This window comes from Anarhichas minor, unplaced genomic scaffold, assembly GCF_050575085.1.
Source record: "Anarhichas minor isolate MPS153535 unplaced genomic scaffold, ASM5057508v1 ptg000045l, whole genome shotgun sequence".
NCBI lineage: Eukaryota > Metazoa > Chordata > Actinopteri > Perciformes > Anarhichadidae > Anarhichas > Anarhichas minor.
In genome coordinates this window covers 5,519,013-5,534,863 of record NW_027466491.1, presented here as the reverse complement: position 1 = coordinate 5,534,863, position 15,851 = coordinate 5,519,013, and the positions used below count along the sequence as shown (strand labels likewise).

At 44.8% G+C, this 15,851-nt stretch overlaps 1 protein-coding gene and 1 pseudogene across 1 annotated transcript; both read left to right on the top strand.

Annotated features, from left to right (window-relative positions):
- The first annotated feature begins 152 nt into the window (after positions 1–152).
- mettl25 (methyltransferase like 25) lies at positions 153–9,097 on the top strand. The gene is made up of 12 exons (XM_076111358.1): positions 153–478; positions 623–811; positions 949–1,055; positions 1,172–1,753; positions 2,071–2,221; positions 4,051–4,145; positions 4,324–4,353; positions 4,851–4,924; positions 5,723–5,816; positions 6,017–6,091; positions 6,520–6,591; positions 8,417–9,097. The coding sequence occupies exons 1-12, from the start codon at positions 262–264 to the stop codon at positions 8,501–8,503; spliced, it is 1,773 nt and encodes a 590-aa protein (XP_075967473.1). The 5' UTR covers positions 153–261; the 3' UTR covers positions 8,504–9,097.
- Positions 9,098–15,286: 6,189 nt separating this feature from the next.
- Positions 15,287–15,851, top strand: part of LOC142971220 (protein O-mannosyl-transferase TMTC2-like) — a 44,830-nt pseudogene continuing 44,265 nt past the window's right edge.

Here is a 15,851-nt window from a genome sequence, read left to right as displayed (position 1 = left end):
TTACGGCAGGCATGAATAATCGATTACGGAGCCTCCAACTTTGATACAATTTATTGAAATTTCAGAGGCAAATCTGATGCAGTATTTTGGCACATATGAAATGCCTACCGTTGTATGTACGCTACTGTGTATTTTGTTTAAAAAAAATGCATATTGTAAAATCATCGAACAGTCTTTTCGGCTGCTTATGTCTAGGCGTACATCAGCAGTGGACGACTACTTACATGCTTCACTCGGGCCTCCTTTAGAGAGCTTTTTAATATGTTTTCCGCTGAATACAGCCTCGCAGAAATTCAACGTCGAATAGATGAAGTTCAGCGGTTTCTGTCTGTAACACTGAGCATCGCCAATGCTCACACTGTGGAGTTTTACACTCACGACGCGTGGAACCGCTTCATGGCCGTGCCACCTCAGCAGGTCCTGTCAACGGTTGGCTCATGTAGTGACCAGCAGGGTGAGCCAGAACACAAAGCAAATGGTAACTACCATATAAATATACATTTACATATAAAATACCATATAAATATATATTTGCTTCATATTTGACTGTGTATAGTTTTAGTATCTATCATACACACAGAGTGAAATTCAAAGTTCCACGAGTTCCTGTGTCTGTTTCCAGAATCAGAGCAAACCGGGACCACATTTGGGTTTTGCAATGATACAAACCGGCTGGTTGACACCCGAGAACTGTTCCAGGCGGCCAAGGCCCACTCTCTCCCTGGCCTTGGAGTCTGCATGAGCAGGGATGAGCTACTGCAGGTCCTCAGAGGGAACGGGCCCGAGTCTGGTGCTCCAGTAGCAGCTATAGGTAGGAAAGAGCGGACTGTCTGAGCACATTGTTCCATGCTGAGGGTATAGGAAACCAGTCAAGGAATGTCCAGCTGTGTGTTTTATTTCGTAAAGGTACATTGCACGCAAATATGACTTTTGTTCTGTCTAACCCAGATGCTGAGCTGGTGACGGACGAGTTTATGAACTCGAAGAAATCCCACGAGGTCAAGTCCATGTCTGAGGTGGTGGCGTGTCTGGCCCAGCGCTGCAGAGTCAAACAGGTCGAGTGACATTTTTGAACTTGCAATGAAAACCTTAAAGGCTCCGTTTAGGAGAGGTTTGATAGAACTTTTATCCCAGCAACCTGATTTGGTTACTCTCTCTCTCTCCCGTCCAGGTGATAGATGTCGGCTCGGGGAAGGGCTACCTGAGCTCCTTTCTGTCTCTGCAATACCGCCTCCGGGTCTACGGCATCGACTCCTCCAGCACCAACACCCACGGGGCCCAGGAGAGGAACCGGAAAATGAAAAAGTTCTCCAGGGCGTACCAGAAACACAACAAGGCAGTGATGTCACAGGGAGAGGCCACACTTTCACCTCAGGAGGAGTTAGTAGACGTAAAGCCTGGACTAGATGGAGATGACGATGTCGTGTATGGCGATGGGGTAGGAACTGTGTCTCAGGAGGAGGAGGTGTTAATCGGCCTATCAGACGTCAACCCTGCAGTGGAAAGGCATTCAGAGTCGAACCCAGACACAGAGGAGCTCTTCCTCAGCGCCCTATCGGTGGATGTGATACAGCCTGCATCCCCCAGAGTTCCCTCCAGCCAACTGAGCGCCGAGGAGAGGGAGAGGAGGAAGAGGGAGAACCTGGAGAGGAAAGCTCAGAACAGAAGCGGCGGCGGCAGCGGCATGTTTTCTCCCCTCACTTCTTACGTTACCGCTGAAACGGAGCTCCGAGAGCTCATCAACGAGCTGGAGGTGAGCAGATCCAAAGTTTTAAAAAGAAAAGTAAACGTTGGAAATAGATCTACTGTGTGTTTGGGTGCCGATAGGAGGCCAACCGCACAGTATAGTATCAAAGCTCGATTCCCACAGCAGCTTCTGAAGTTACGAGTCTTGCCACAGCAGCTGGAGTTCGCATTACTGGAGCAAATGTTAGATGTTTTTTTGCGGTGCCAAATCTGCAAGCGTGTCACCATCAATACATTTTACCATCGATCTCCTCCCCCCCACCTCCCTCTCCCCTTCTTCTGTTCTCTCCTCTCTCTCTCCGCACGCTTTCTCCGAGATTCCAGGATGCGGTCATGGTCGGCCTGCACACGTGCGGCGACTTGGGTCCCAGCACCCTGAGGATGTTTGCGGCGAAACCGGAGTTGGCCGCAGTCTGCAGCGTGGGCTGCTGCTATCACCTGCTGTCTGAGGAGTTTGAACCCGCTGCCGGACAGGGTAACCAAAACGCACACACACACACACACACACACACACACTGGCAGTGACACACAGAGATGCAGATCACAGCCAGGGACAGATACGTGTGTGTCTGTCTCTCTGTGTGTTAGAAAAGCTGTGACAGTCACACTCCGTCCGTTTTTTAAAGGAACATATGGTTTCCGTCTTCTTCACTCACACACATCCCATAACTCGAAACACCTGCAGCGTCCACTTCATCACTCTGACCCAATCCGAAAGGAAATATTACCTTCCCACGCGAAGCCACATAAACACTTATAGTCATATTTTACAGTAAACAAGTCAAATGTTCCGCTGAGAGTCTGGAGACTCAGCCAAGCTGCCTGCTTCTGGAGATTGAGTTTGAGCTTCCGAAACTCGCCGTTTGAGCCGTCAGAGTGGATTTACGGAGTGGATTTAGGAGAGCCGTTTAAGGCTGCTGAAATTGTGATTGATTCCACGTCTAGCGTGTTGTATGCTCTTGGTTTAGTAGGACTTCACTGTTATTTAGTTAGCCTGGACTTCAGGATAATAGACCGACACCGTCCTCTTTACGAGGTATGAAGTCGTCTACATGCGTCCTCGTGCAGTGACTGCAGCCTCTGCCTCACTATAAGAACGAGCCCTCGCTACAGTCGATACCGTGTCGCGTCATCTCCCGTTAACGGCGTGACCTGCGACCCCTCGCGTCATCGGGGGCCCGTCGTGGCATCAGCCAAGAGCGAGCGGAAAAATTATATCACGACGGCTCATTGAAAACACTTCTTTCCACGCTTGTTTCCCGAACTCCAGCTTGATCTCTTAAAGAAGTGAACAAAGGCAGCCCCCCCCCACACACACACACACACACACACACACACACACGCGCACACACACACACACACGTTCTCTCCCCTGTTGGCCTTACAGTGCAGTCTGGGATGCAGGCCAGCCCCTGTGTTGGCCTGCCTCACACTAAAACAGAGCTGAAAAGCTTTATTATAGAAGGCTTAATTTATGTGATCGTGCTGATTTGGGAATGAAGCGGTTACTTAATTGCGTCAACCACATTTAGAACCTTATGTGGAATCCGGAGTCAAATGTCTGTCGTGCTGTTTACTCACAACAAGTTAAGTACATTCTGGCGTCTTAAGCTCTGGAGCCAGCGTGTCTCCTCACAAAACATTTGCAAATGTACGATGGCACCACAAGGACAAATCCGAAATATTTGTACGTAGGCCACTTCAGATGCGAACTCTGTGGCCAACATGAGGCTAGCTACTATAAACAGATCTCTGTATGTGCTGTAAAGGCTCGTCCACTTTGATTGCCTTCAGAGGGCCCGTGTCAGCAAGCCACGTGTCTGTGCGGGGGGGCGCCGCAGCTGCACATGTTACTACTGCTTCTTTTGACTGCATCCCTCTGGATTCAATGCGCCTTGGCCTCAGTCACTGACCTTTTTAGAGATGACATGAAAAGGATGGCAGGCTGTCAAGTAGTCACATTCAGTACCCTCCTAGTGGGAATCTGTGCGTGTGCGTGTTAAGCTCTGCTACGGTTAAAACATGTGTGGCGCTTATTGCTCGTCTCACAACAGCAGACACAGGTCTCTTTAAGGCTTAAATGTTAAGGAGCAATGAGTTTTATCTTAATTCTTCAATTCAAAGACATAAAAGAAGAGGATGGAATTCTTTTGTCTTTATAAATTAGAAATAAAATCCTGCTGCTCTCTTGAAGTTTCCCTTTGCAAATATTTAAAATCCACACCGCCTGATTGCCGTCGTTTGAAAAGCCGCCTTTAATCAGAAGGGATCCATCAGTTGTTATCTCCGTGTGTTCCCTCGCAGAGTGCTCGCGCGGCGTGTGCGGTTTCCCTCTGAGCCAGTACCTCCGCGACCGGTCCTGGTTCTGCGGCAGAAACGCCAGGATGTCGGCTTGTTTGGTGAGCTTGTGCGACAGCGCGAATCTTTCCCACATAAACATGTTAACGGCCCTTTTTTTTATTTTACTGTACGAGGGTATGTTGATGAAGCAGTTTTTTACCTCACGACTACAGCTTCAGCTCAGTTTTTCCCAAGAATTGTCTTAACGCTCTTCCATTTTTCAAAAAAAAAAAACAGGCCCTGGAGAGAGTTTCACACGGCCAAGGGGTAAGTAAGGCATGCGTGCTAATTGCAATCAATATATAAATTCATAGCCACCATCGCATTAAATGTCTTTCTCCAAACTGTCATTGCTTCAAACCCATCAAAACAAATCTGTGAAGTCCTTTCAAACATCGGTGTTCACAATCACTCCAGACTGCGTTATCTTCATCGTAGATCTTCAAACAGCCTGTGATCGACTACGTTGTGTTTATTTCGGAGCTGCGGGCCAAAAGCCTGATACACGATCCCACCATCCATTAATATGGAATGTTTATAAATATTAATGCAATCACGGTGAGATTGATTAGTTGTTGGAAGCAAGGGTCTGAATCCAAAGAGCAGGCTGATTGCTTGCTAGTTCTTGCATCAGGCTTGGAAAGTGTCAGAAATATTCATCAACTGTTCCGTACACACGCTGAGCGAAACACACGGGAGAAGCGATCTCTTTAAGAAATACAGCAAACTGCATCATGTTGAGTCATCTTTGATCTGTCCTGCAGATTCAGATGGAGTCTCTGTTCTACCGAGCCGTCCTCCACGTCATTCTGAGGGATCACTACGGCTGCTTTAAAAGGTATCATCCAGCGGTTTGCATCTGGCATCACTTTAATGGGAGGAAATTACAGCAAGTGTACAGCACTTAAAATGTCTTCCGGGTGTTATTTAACAGTGTCAACACACACAGGAACACATGTGAGCTCCGCACTTCATTTCAGTGGCAGTCGAGAGTATTTTAGTTTGGTTACGAACGAGCAAAGTAGCAGAGCAAATATTTGCATCATTGACTTTAGTGCTGAAACAAAGTGGTCAATTTCAGATTTCAGTCTTGGACTTTAAGTTGGACAAAGCAAGCTTTTTGTAGACGTCATCTTGGGCTCTAGGAATGTGTGAGATGCATTTTTTTTTTTCAAATTAACGATGATAAAAGGAGGTGAGCCGTTGCATGCAGAAAAGAAAAAAACAAATATGCTTAATATGTGCACAAATGCAGTCACGAAATAACATAAAAGACACTAGTTTGGTTTCCAAATGTGTTCAATTCTCTCACTTTTCTGCAGTCAGCGGCTACGTTCATAAGAGTTTATAGATAATGAATAAGAACAATAAGCACATTATTGGATAAAGACAGAAAAAAAAAAGCTGGATTTGTTTTTTTATTTGTATGAATGGATCTTTTCTGCTCATATAGTTCCTAGAGGAGCATGAAGAATGAGGTCCAGATCCTCACTAGATTACCACCATTGCAGCACCTATTCATCACAGTCTAGTCCTTTTAGAAGTGTCTTCACTATTTGATTCCGGTTGCTAATGTTGTTTGTGTCACCGGGCAGGAATGAGACGTTCAGACCTGTATCTTGTGTTTGCTCTGCAGTGAGAAGCGAGTCGGGAATGTCTACTCCAAGGCTAAATCCTTCGTGGACTACGTCCGTCGAGCTCTACGCAGGCTGGAACTGGACGAATCAAAGGTGAGGGCCAGAACATCACAGTCGTCTTACAAAAACAAGGCCTCCCAGAAACCAACTGTGGCAGTCTTCGTTTTGGCAGAATTAGAGGGAAAATATGTCCTCGTTGGTGTTTAGGCACCAGGATGCATGCCCTCATATTCAGTGCCACTTTCATTCATTAAAGTCCGGACTCTCACGCATGATGCTATGCTTCTCGTCAGCTCTCTGACGGTGACGTCCAGGATTACCACGACACGTACAGACCACGAATGGGCGAGATGCATGCCTTTAATATGGTGAGTCCTCGGTAATGATTTAGCTGAACACGCTGATTACGAGAAAAACATTTTTCATTCCTGTAAAAATGAGATGTTTAATGCCAATAAATTGCAGACCATTAAGTGAGGTCACCGTATAGTCTGCCGGGTAATGGTTGTACAGAACGGGAAGAAAAGCAGCCTCTGGTTGCAGCCGAGACCACTAATTGAAGTGTCAACCAACATACCAATTTTCTGTCATGACACAAAGCAGTAGAATGTTTTTTTTGGGGATGGCCCACCAGCTACCGGGAAGACACTGGTCATGGTGGGTTTTAGTATGTAGGGTCAGTATTGGGAGTAGCTGGAAAAGGGATAACCTACAAGCAACTTTGCATCAGAAAAGCACTGATATGAAATAAAGAAACATATATTTAAAATCATCTCATGTCGTCATCTTTGTGCAGTTGAAGGTGACCCTGGCTCCCTGTATTGAAGGTCTGATTCTCCTGGATCGCCTCTGCTACCTGAAAGAGCAGGTAAAGTCATCTCAGTCGGGACACGCCCATCAGTCGGTCGTCGCAAAAATAATCTGAATTCATTTTTGGAGGCGTGGCTCTGCTCTCACGATGAACCCCCTTTGAAAGAACCTGGAATACATGAGGTCATACTGAATAGACACAAAGCATAGAGTTTGTGTAGATGTAGAAATAGAGCGCCAACTCAATTTGTTTCTATCGTCCGCCAACTGTAGTGGTTAGTTCATGATTATATATATTAGAAAAAGCATGTGGAGCAGGTATAAAAAAAGATTCCTAGCTGACCTAAGCAGCTGTGTGACACACGGCTCACTCTTCCTCCCCGTCCCAGCTGGACTCCTCTTTATAATCTGCTCGTACAGCTCGTTGATTGGGATTTTAAATGTGCTTCCCGTGCGATGAAAGCAAAGACGCCGAATTCTCAGCTGAGATCTCCGACAATAATATAGGTGTCGGCTAAATTAAAGCCAGCCCGCAATTTGACGTTTCATGCTTCTGCAGCCAAACACAACATCCCGTAATCTTCAGCCCGAGTCAAGTCTGATGGGACGCGTGGAAGCCGAGAAGCTTTTTGAAGTCGTGATTGCATGCGTGGCTGTGTGTCAGATGGGACTTCCTTAATAATAGGGTCCTGTAATCAAACTACATCACGTCGAGAGCGCTGCTCAGCTTTGAGCGATCTCCCCGGAGGAGGAGCAGAGGAGGGGAAAAAGAGGAGGTGATGAATGGATGTGAATATGATCCATGTGATGATAAGCGTGCCGCAGCATGAGTTGTGATTATTACTCAGAAGCATACTGTAGCTTTGTGTAGGTTTCCATAGAGCGTTGATAGTCAAACAGTGATGCACTTGTTAAGCAATGTGTACACTGTGACGCGATGTCTGCTGAAAGGTCAAAGGACCAAAAAGTGTCGGATGAAATATACGTTGGTGATCGTGTGTGTTAGCAACGAATCCAAAGAGTGTTATTCCTCAAACAATCAAGGAAACTAGTGTTGTGTGTGTGTGCTGTTTCTAGCGATGGGATATTGGTGTGTTGGTCCACCACTGTGGTCCAGAAATATCTCATTTGACGGATTGCCATGGTATTTCACACAGGCATTCATTGTCCCCAGAGGATGAATCTTACGGACTTTTGGGATCCCCTGACTTTTTCATCTGGCTCCACCATGAAGTTGACATTTCTGCTTTAGAGTGAAACGTCTCAACAGCTATTGGATAGATGTGCCACTGCACAGACATTCGTGGTTCCCAGAGGATGAATCATAACTCACTTTGGTGATCCCTTCTTTCCATATAGCGCCGCCATCAGTAGTGCTAACTCAAATGTTAGCATGCTAACTTGCTAAACCAAGATTGGTAAACATGGTAAACATTATTCCTTTTTATGAGAAAACCAGTTGCAGCTTTTGCAGTGAGATCAAAATCTAATTTAATGTGAAGACTAATTCAATTAGAGGATTAATGGGTTTTCCCATTCTGCCGTCATTTAATGGATGCAGTAAAAGTAAGCCTTCAACAGCAGCTAGTGTGGCCGATGACTTCGTCCTGTTTCTTCTCCAAAATGACCTATTACTGCACAGATAGCCACCGAGGAAGACAAACGTGTTCTACACATGAACAGGGGTCCACCTGACACAATATTTGTACAGATGTTTCTTCTCTGGGGATTCAATAGAGACCTCTTTAACAGGGAGAACATCACACAGCAGAGGATGCCAGGGGGGGGGGGGGGGCTCACAAAGCCAAGGTGGGAGGAGGATCTAGACTTTTATATCCACGTGTTTTTTATTCAGTTCTATTGTGTTTCCTTGCGTCCTACAGGAGGATTTATCGTTCTCTGCACTGGTGCAGCTCTTTGATCCCCTGCTGTCTCCGAGATGTTACGCTGTCGTCGGACTGAAGAGTTAAGAAGACAGAATCTCATGTTGATTAACAAACATATGCCCGTGATTACAATACACTGCTTGAGAGGTCATGATTATACATGATTGTATCAGCACACTTCAGCGATTGTGTTATGTATGTTTTCTCTCCTGCTCGTTTTGATTATATGTATGATTTAATCTAAATTTAGCAATTTATTTATGCGGCCTCTGTATCACTTTCAGCCACATCTTGTTTTATATACACTTTACTGAAAAATGAATCTCCAGAATGTTTAGCTTTTAGTCCTTGACTCTGTGCGTCTTCATAAAAACATATGGTCAAAACACCTGGAAAAACTGTCAGTCCTGTTTGATTGGATTGTGTCCATCTCAGGCTTTTGTCTTTCATGAGTCTTGAGAAAACACTTGTTTTTAAGGACCGTTCAGGGAGCCAGGGGCATTGTGGGATTTAGGGAGGCCTCAGATCCCCTCTGTTGACAGGTCTGGAAACCGCATTTCTAGGCTCCCGGACCAGAGGAAGTAGGGGACACGATAGACGGGGCAAGGGGCCACCTTGACCCCGTTTTACTTCTGTTTTGCTTTGTGCTTGCTCATTTAATAAATCATTCTCTCCTTACATGTTTGATAACAAATGTTATAGTCTTGAGTACAGACGTGAATTATGGTCATGGCAGTTACACTAAAGCGGATAGAAAGCAGGCACAAGGTAGAGAAGGAAATGGAGCCTTTAGGGCACCAACAACATCATTCTGTGGGATTGTTATTAACCTAATTTACAAGTTTAGAAATACTATTTGAAATACCACAAGAGACAAATTCTTATAATTGTACCATTTGAGACTGTAAACTTCCCTTTGTTCTGTTTTAGACTACAATGACCAATTACCAACCAGGGCGGCTTCTGCAGTAGCCAGGGTCATTTAGAAACATCAACTTGATATATAAATTGTGTTTTTATTAAGAAAATAAACACTTATTGAGTCAGCGATAAAACTTCACTACCTTGCTTTGCGATTAAGAGTACATGAAAAAAATAGTTAGCAAGTGGAGAAGTTAAAGCAGCTAAACGAAGCCAAATGGTTGAAATAGAAAACTTCCTCGCTTAAAGTTAAAGGTTGTTGAAATATTATAGTATTTGATAAATGGATGAAATAATAAGCTAAAACTTATCGATAAATGGTGGAAACACATGTGGAACATAAGAAGTTGTCATCATTGAAGGGGTACTTGAGTTCATCTAACAGGTCTGTGTCTGACAAAAAGATGTTCTCTTTCCTAATGAACCTTCATTCTGTCATCTTATGCCCCGTGTGTCTCTCTCACTATCCACCACTGAGCAATGTTCATAACTGCTGTGCATGTGAACAGTGTTGATTAAAGCTCTGTAGGAACATCCTTTTTTTAAAATTTAAATTACGGAGACAAAAATAGCCTGAAACAATGGTCCCACTGTGCACTGCTCGTGCAAAGCGCTTCCTCATATCACACCTTCCACTGCTTCATATTATTTGTCACTGCAGCTGCAGCAGCCTGCACATCTGTATCCATAGGTTCTGTCAACGTTGCTGTGGTGACACCGCGTCCCAGAGCTTTATTTTTATTTTTACCTCGGTAAAGACAGATGGTGAGGCTCTCCGCTGCGTCTGGACCATGTTTGGATGCGGCACCGAGTTTCACGCTGACAGCCTGCTGTAGCGGCCAAACCACACTGACTCGAATGCAAGCACTTCAAGACGTGAGCGGGGTTTGTTTTGGGATACAAATGTTGCCGGGGTTTTGTTGTGGCTGAGTGAGTCATGTCCTGTCGACCTGCCCCGTCCTTGATTCTTGCACGCATGTTTGCCCACATATATGTATGTATAAACACACCCTGGTATAGTCCTCTTTCATGTGCCCACATAGAAGACAAGGAAAATGTTATGAGGAAAAAGGCCCGATTCCAATACGCACAAACAAACATGGAAACTTGTAAAAAAAATCAGCAAAAGCTATCAAGGCAACGCAGTAGGTAAAACACAGTTTGCATTTAAGGAAAACAGGGTTACAGGATGTGATGACAGCTTGGAGACAGAAATATTCAGCAAAGGGGAGAATCATGCAAGGCAAATCCCACCTCAGATGACTTTTCGTTGCAAGTCAGGAATGAGAGGAAGTGGAGGGGAAGTGAGGGGAGTGCGTCAAACAATCCGGCCCTTTGCTGTGATCACTGTTTCTCACGGCGGTGTTTGGATATGACTCAAGTTCCTGTTCACCTCTTTGATATGAAAAATCATCCCAGGGTTTCCTCCTCCTTCATGAACAGGAAGGGACCTACATTTGCGTGCTTTTAAACCGTCATCCAATCACGTCTACGAGTTCTCAGCTGGTGGATGTTGTGATTTGGATTGAAAGAATAACCTTTCTTCTGGCTCATAAAGTTATGACAAGGAACTTTGAACATCCTGATGCCTCTGTATGACCTATGGGCCGTATTTGTGGGCCCGCTGGAGGGAAGGGAGGCCCGGGAGAACCAGAACCAGGACTGAGCGGGCAGACTGTCAGACCCTGCTACAGTATAATGAGAGGTTTTCTGAAGGTAATCCGGTGCACGGAAACACTGATTTTGTCCGCAGGGACCGGCAAAAATCAACAAGTAGCTTCAATCAATTTAAAATTTGGAAGGAAAATTGGCAGGCTGTACGCAGCATCAACCTTGAAAAATGAAGAAAGGGAGTGAGAGAAAGAAGGGGGTTAATGAAGTGAGCATTTAGGAAAAAGTCGGGGAGAATGGTGACGATGAAAAGGCCGTTCAGAGCTCTGTAACATCATCACGAGCACACCAAGACCACCATCACGTGTACATTCAACTCCCATAATGTCTTCCATCTGATCGTCATGTTGTCCTGTTTTAACTGTCCCCATTGCACAAACTGGGATTTTTGTTTTTCTGTGCCTGGGCAGACAGCCATCAGAGCGAGGAGTGCCAGGATGTAGCCCTGGCTGCCGTCAACATGCCCCTTCAGTCACAAACTGACTGCACTTCTCTGCCAGATGCCCTGCTTGTGAGAAAAAGAGGGGATTTGGCTGGATGTTGAGCTGGGCACACATGACTCGTTACAGATTAAAATCTGCTGTTATCACCTCCAGTCACGACAGATTTAATATCTGGAGAGCTACATTTACAAAAAAAAATTGCATTTCACACCTGTCAGGGTTTTTATCTGTGGGCGTGTAAACAGGCGTGTCAAACGTTTGACTCTCTGAGCCTCAGGAAACACACTGTTTTCAATGTGAAGCCCAGTCATCACGTATCATCAAATAACAATATTTGTCCCTCTGATTCATATTTTCCATGAATCTTGCCCATGTTGTCCAGATAAATATCAAATTAGATAAATCTAAAACATCTGGCAAGTCATAGAAAACAGTCAGAGAAAACTAGAAAGACTGTTAAGTATGGCTTGAACTCCTATTCCACAGCTTCAAGCTGTTATGCAAAACAATGCAACACTTCATTTCCCCCTGTCTTAATACGATTTACGTGATTCAAACTGGCTTTGATTGTATTTTACTAAAATCGAATGTTTGAAGAATATAAATCCAGAATCTGTAAATATCTTCAGTAGTGAGCTGTGATTTAAGGGCTACTGGGATTACAGTACATACTGTAAAATACATTCGCTGAAGAATTGACATCATGTTTGTACAAACTGCAATGTTTAGTGGATGTGACGGAAAGAAACTGAAGTGGAGGACCACACCGATTTTCCTGTCACGTAGAGTAAACTCCGTGTTTGTGCTGTCCTTTATTAAAGGCTTATAAACAGTTTCCTGAGGTAATAAAAGGCTTTACGTTGTATACATTGGATATGTTTTACAGTATCACTGAACTCAGGAAGCGTAGTATCAACAGGAAAGCCTCTAATTTAACCAGTCAGGTTTAGCATCGCTCCTCTTTTGCAGCTTCAGTCTCCAAAACACATCAAATGTATTGCACACATGAGCAACATAAAATAGCATATCAGATGCTGCATTTTATGTTTATATGGTGTTTGATTTGATCTCTTTTTGTTTTATTTCATTTTCACAGTCTGTCTTTTCTGAAACAATGCAATCCACTCACCCATTTAACTGGCATTCAAGCCGTTTTTACAGTCCATCATCGGTGTGGTGTGACAGTAAACTTACAATACAACTAAGTATCCTTCTTACTTCAGCGCCAAACCCAAACAGTCATCAAGCCCACCCCTCTTATTCCACACAGTTATATCTCTGATCTTCCTGAGCAGAAGGAGGAGCTGACTCAGGGTGGATTTGATTTGGTGTGTGATGTCTCTTGATTTTCGGTCGATGGTCAGTGTTGATATTAATACCATGGAAGCGCTATTTCTGTTAGGGCAGGGCCCCCGGCCCGGTCTTTACAGCTGTGATTATCTGTTTCCTGCGTGATGTTTATCTGCTGGGGTGAAGGAGCAGTTTTTTCCGGAGTAAATAGCACAGGAAAATGACCATTACTCGCTCTGAATAGCTCAAAGGGGAGAGGAAACCTCTTAATAACAGGGTTGATGGAAATACAGTTTGTTGTTCGAGACTATCCTCTTGAGTTTTGTCTCTTAAATTTGCATGTGTATGTTATCTTGTATCACAAAAAAACCATGACGTTATGCATTTCTGTATAATAACCATTGCACGATGCTTCACAATCCTTAAGGGAATAATTTGACATTTTGGGAAGTATGCTTTCATGTCAAGAGATGCGTCAAAAGTTCCATACCACTCGCGTGTGCGTTACATTTGAAGCTGCAGCCAGCAGCCTATTAGCTTAGCTTAGCATGAAAACAAGAAAAAGAAAGAAGAAAAATACATTCATCAGTAAATGTAAATACCCCCAATGATTTACCAGAGCCCTCAGCTCTGCCCCCTCAGACTTCGTCATCTGAAACCCAAAAAAGGATGTTTTATTCAGGACTCTTGCCTGTTTACAAAGAGCAGGCGATATATTCCAAGGTGGGGACGTCACAGACGAAGTAAACACTTCTTCTGTAAATGTGTTTGCTTTGCCCTGGGTCTGTTTATACTCTCGACAGGAGCATGTTTCCCTCGTTTCCTTAGCTAATCCCTTAATCACTTGTGCCGACTTGCAAGACGCAGCACCCCTTTATCCCCCACGGGGCAGAGTCGTGCATCTTGCTTTGTGTTTGCCTGTGGGTTTGTTTGGGTTTATGTTGTGACAATGTTGGTGTACAACTCCCCTCATCTGACTAAACCGGCAAGGAGAAGGCTGTATCATAAGGTTGCGGCGTGACAAACAGGACTGAGTGTCTTCCAACAAGCCAAACAAAAGGCTCTCATTCGTTACAGCTGGACGCTGATGAATGCTAGAAGAGCATAAGTCTCAGGTACAAAAACACAGAGGCCTGTCCAACAGGTTCCATGAGGTCAAGGTCAAGTCTTTTTCAGCATGAGGGTCTCCGGGTGCCCCTGTTACAAATGACTGCTCTCGCCCCGGCACTGTCTCACCCATCACCGGCTGATGCCCTTGCGCTCTAACAAGCCCCTCTCCGGCCATCTGTTTTCCTCCCTCCACTGGATTTCTTTGCTCGGAGCCCCGACTGAGGGCCAGGCGTCGGTCCAGCTGGTAGTCAGCGGGACCGGGCTGCACGCTTCCAAACTGACGCCCAGATGCGTTCTCACCATAGGGTGAGGTACAGTTCATCGATCACACCCGCTATCCCAGTTTAGCCTCTCCATAGGGACGCTGTATAGCAAATTAATCAATATTTTCTATTTGGGGGTTAGAATGAGATGATGTGATAAATATGGCAGCAGCCCCATCTCAGCTGTTTAGCAGGGCATTAAAAGTGTTGTCAGATTTGCCCCCCATCAGCTTCCTATAATACTGTATATAATAATAATGTAATCTTCATTTTACAAGCAGAGGTCAAGATATGGGTCCTACATGGGATTAATTAGGTTATGTTTTATACATGTTTACTGTCATAGTCTATATATTTTAGACATTATCATGATGACTATCATTTTAGATTATCTCAGTTGTGGTAGTGATTCAGGTTTAGGCTTTGTTACTTTAAATTTGCGTTCATTTAAATTTTATTGTAAAATGCGCAAATGATAACAATTCAAAACTTAAAATCAAGGTTGGTATAAAGTGGCTCTTTTGTTCATGCCAATGTATTTTTGTTATATTTCCCAGTTTAAAATAAAATAAACCCTAAAGGTAACATGATCTATTGAGTAACACTAAATGAAATACACACACAACGTTGGACGTCTGATATAGATTAACATTCGTGACTCCCTGTACACGGTTGATCATTATTCTAGTCCACCAGTAATGCACAAAAACACAATCACTTATTTCAGGCACCACCTTTTTTTTTTGTCTCCCTCCAGCGCAGCTCCCATTGCGCATGCTCAGCCTTCCCAGAAAACCACATGCGTCTCCCCGCTCCGCTCTCTCCACTGCCGAGGCGGAGAGATGCGCACACCGAGGACACCGCAGCGAAGAAATGCGCACAGCTCCGAGCCGAACCCGGCTATAGCGGCACCTCCCAGCAACCCCGACCCGTCTCCCAACACCATGGGTCACAGGGAATATGGCTAACTTTGACACACTTTGCATGTCACGGGGGAAAAATGCGGTCTGGAGCGCTGTGCCGCCGAGCGGCTGAATTGAGAGCACAATAACACAAGAGACTTGAGAGAAGGAGGGTGGGAGGAGGAGGAGGAGGAGGTGTGGGGTGGGGGGGAGACCTGATTCCAGTCATTTCTATCCCAGCTTCTCTCCCCACTTTGGCTTTGAGAGATGATCACGGAGCTGGTGTGCACCGCCGTGGCAGTGGGTCTCTATCTGAACACGCTGGACGCGGATTTCTGCTACGATGACAGGTAGGTGCGGAGCGCAGCAGCAGCAGCATCATCACCATCCGCTCCTCCACTTGTCATCTCCTCTTGTTACCTCTGCGTGGGGGGGCTGGTCGTTGCGCCTGCCCGCATGTTTGCATGTGCTTAGCCTGTAATGAATCACTGCTTAATCCTCGGCTGGAGTGAAAGGCACAAAGACATGGAGAAGGAAGGGGAACGTGCTGAAGCCCAATATCACTAAAATAGAACTTGGACCCCTGCTCATTGAGTTCATGTTGCTTTATTGCTCCTAATTGGGTTGATTTGCCTTAAATGTCTTGGCATGAATGTTATCTGCGTAACATATATTATTATTATATACATTATTTATATATATATATATATATATATATATATATATATATATATATATATGCTTTATAAAGAGAGCGCACTGCACGTGTCCACATAACTACAGCAAAAAAGTTCAACACGTTGTGGACTGGCAGCAGAACTCGGTCCCATCG

What these genes read in the sequence shown, in the direction of transcription:
- mettl25 (XM_076111358.1), top strand. Translation starts at nt 262, where the DNA reads ATGTTTTCCGCTGAATACAGCCTCGCAGAAATTCAACGTCGAATAGAT. An exon ending in AGCTCATCAACGAGCTGGAG is followed by an intron (nt 1,754 to 2,070) that starts GTGAGCAGATCC and finishes CCGAGATTCCAG; the next exon opens with GATGCGGTCATGGTCGGCCT. An exon ending in CCAGGATGTCGGCTTGTTTG is followed by an intron (nt 4,146 to 4,323) that starts GTGAGCTTGTGC and finishes AAAAAAAAACAG; the next exon opens with GCCCTGGAGAGAGTTTCACA.